This window comes from Babylonia areolata, chromosome 17 (assembly GCF_041734735.1).
Source record: "Babylonia areolata isolate BAREFJ2019XMU chromosome 17, ASM4173473v1, whole genome shotgun sequence".
Taxonomy (NCBI): Eukaryota; Metazoa; Mollusca; class Gastropoda; order Neogastropoda; family Buccinidae; genus Babylonia; species Babylonia areolata.
The window spans coordinates 21,077,002-21,079,501 of NC_134892.1; the positions used below are offsets into that span (position 1 = coordinate 21,077,002).

Here is a 2,500-nt window from a genome sequence, read left to right on the forward strand (position 1 = left end):
AGACACAGAAAAAGAAAGGCTGACGGACAAAACAAGCAAAAGACAGACAAATAAGACAGACCAAAAGACACACACAGACAGACACCCATACCGATCGTTCTATCGATAACAACAGTCCATCACGCAGCCCCCCCCCTCTCTCTCTCTCTCTCTGTATCCCCCCCCCCCCTCTCTCTCTCTCTCTGTCGGTCTGACTGCCTATCAGTCTGTCTCTCTCTCTCTCTCCCAGTCAATAACTAAGTAAACCACACACACACAGAGAGAGGGGCAAACCACTACTAGCGCCCGTCGGAAAATGAACTTCCCAACTTCAATTTCCCCTCACCGTCACCACAGAGTACACACAATCTTGGCAACAGTTCCATCCCTTTAACTCTCCCCCCCCCTTCCACCCCCCCTGCCCCCAGCCTCCCTCCACCCCCCAACCCCCTCTCTTCATAAGAACAAGTTAATCTGGTTTGTCAGCCAGCTAACCGAACTCGGGGGTGGGTTTTTTTTTGGGGGGTCACTAGAAGTCAATCTGTCTCAAGAAATGATTGCGTTACATGCCGCAATACCCGAGCATAACGTGCGAGCCAAAACGACAGTCTGTCCCCCCCCCCACCCCCACCCCCCCTTTACCCGCCAAACACAGAACCGCGCGTGAACTTCATACACACAATCACACTTGCACGCAAACTTCATACACAAAAATCACACTTGCACGCCAAAAACTCCATACACAAAATCACACGAACTTTCCTTTTTAATACGTTCTGTCATTGGTGGTGGTGTTTTTGAGTGGCTTTTTTTTTTCAAAATTGCCGTTGGTTTTGCCAGTGACCACACATTTAAGTGCGTTTTAAAAGATTATAAAAGAATCAGAAACTGAAAGAAGATCAAAAGAAAGTTAACCCATTTGCCCCTTTCGGGTTGTAGCGAGTATACTGACCGTAAATGACATGCAATGCCAAAACAAGAAGATCAAAAGAAAGTTAACCCATTTGCCCCTTTCGGGTTGTAGCGAGTATACTGACCGTAAATGACATGCAATGCCAAAACAAGAAGATCAAAAGAAAGTTAACCCATTTGCCCCTTTCGGGTTGTAGCGAGTATACTGACCGTAAATGACATGCAATGCCAAAACAAACATATCATATTCATCTTTATAGTTGTACTCAACATCACATCTAAAGAAAGCTACGTCTCAATCACACAGCCACTGTCGGAAAGAAAAAGAAAAAAAAGACAACACTACACTGAATGTTAAGTTTATTAACAGCATTTCTTTATTCCAGAAAGTGTATTGTATCAGTACGTACAACTATCACATCTTGCCACTGCCCCTAATGAGTGCATCCACTTAAGAACCAGACATGGCCGCTATTTTCAGCTATTTTCAAAACAGTTTTATTCTAAATTCTGATGTTTATTATAGGTGGATATTGTCAGGTATTACATTCAAAGCCCGCGAAACAAAAACAGCCAAGACAAGACCACATAAACATAATTTCAGCTCGTCTTCAAACACAAACAATGCCGTACCAGCATCTCCCCCTCCCCACAAACACCTGGCAACAAGCTCACAAGGTTACACCAACACACATACACAACCGCTACCCCTCACCACTCACAACACACACACACACACACACACACAACACACACACACCTAACAACCACCACCAGCAGACAACTTGCCAACTGGGTCTGGGCTTTTGAATCCTCTCTCTCTCTGTGTGTCTCTTTCTGTGTCACACACACACACACACACCCCACACCCTAACCCCCCCCCCCACCCCCACAACCCCCCCCCCCCCCCCGCCCCCCCTCCCCACACACACCACCACCACCACCACCAAAACTCACGGTTCCTCCTGACCACCAAGGTCCAGGACTGGGACCTCAACCACGAGTCCTCCTCGTAGCCCGCAGTGCAGCCGAACGTACGCTCTTCCCCTGGGCCCAAGTCCATGACCAGCACCTTCAGGCTGGTCCTCAGGGAGTCCCTGTCGTGCACGTGACACGAGGCAAACAGGTGCGAGCTCACGCACTGGTTCTTCCGAAGGTTCACCGAGGCCAGCTTGGCCCGACTGTTGTCTCCGCCCCCGCTCCCGCCCTCGCCCTTGACCTTCGTGTACAGGTTCAAGGTCAGGAGGTCGGCGCTGGTGTCAAGGACGTCGCCCGTGCACGTAATCTCCAGCACGTGGTCGACGTTGTGAAAGACTTTGGCAGAGAGTCCTGTGAGGGAGAGACAGGGGGTTCATTGACGAGAAGAAAAGTTGTGACTTACTTGCGTTTTCAAAAGTCAGGTTGTAATGACTTAGGTTTTGCAGCATTTATTAAAACTTACTTATGCTTACAAATGTGACATAGTACATAATCGCATACAGCAACACAGTTAATACTTCTTTATTCAAATAATTATGTTTGATATATAAATAAATCTATTATCTATCTGTAGTTTATCTATCTGTCTATCTAAATACGTATATATAAATACGTACACATACGTGCACAC

At 47.1% G+C, this 2,500-nt stretch overlaps 2 protein-coding genes across 2 annotated transcripts in view; both read right to left on the reverse strand.

Moving 5' to 3' along the window:
• The window catches only part of LOC143291754 (uncharacterized), a 364,123-nt gene that overhangs the window by 309,985 nt on the left and 51,638 nt on the right, over nucleotides 1-2,500 (reverse strand). The window lies entirely within an intron of this gene.
• The window catches only part of LOC143291367 (uncharacterized), a 14,105-nt gene continuing 12,266 nt past the window's right edge, over nucleotides 662-2,500 (reverse strand). Inside the window, exons 2-3 of the mRNA XM_076601208.1 lie at nucleotides 1,849-2,220; nucleotides 662-678 (exon numbers count right to left, since the gene is read on the reverse strand). Of these exons, the coding sequence (XP_076457323.1) occupies nucleotides 662-678; nucleotides 1,849-2,220 (389 nt within the window). The remainder of the gene's footprint in view (nucleotides 679-1,848; nucleotides 2,221-2,500) is intronic.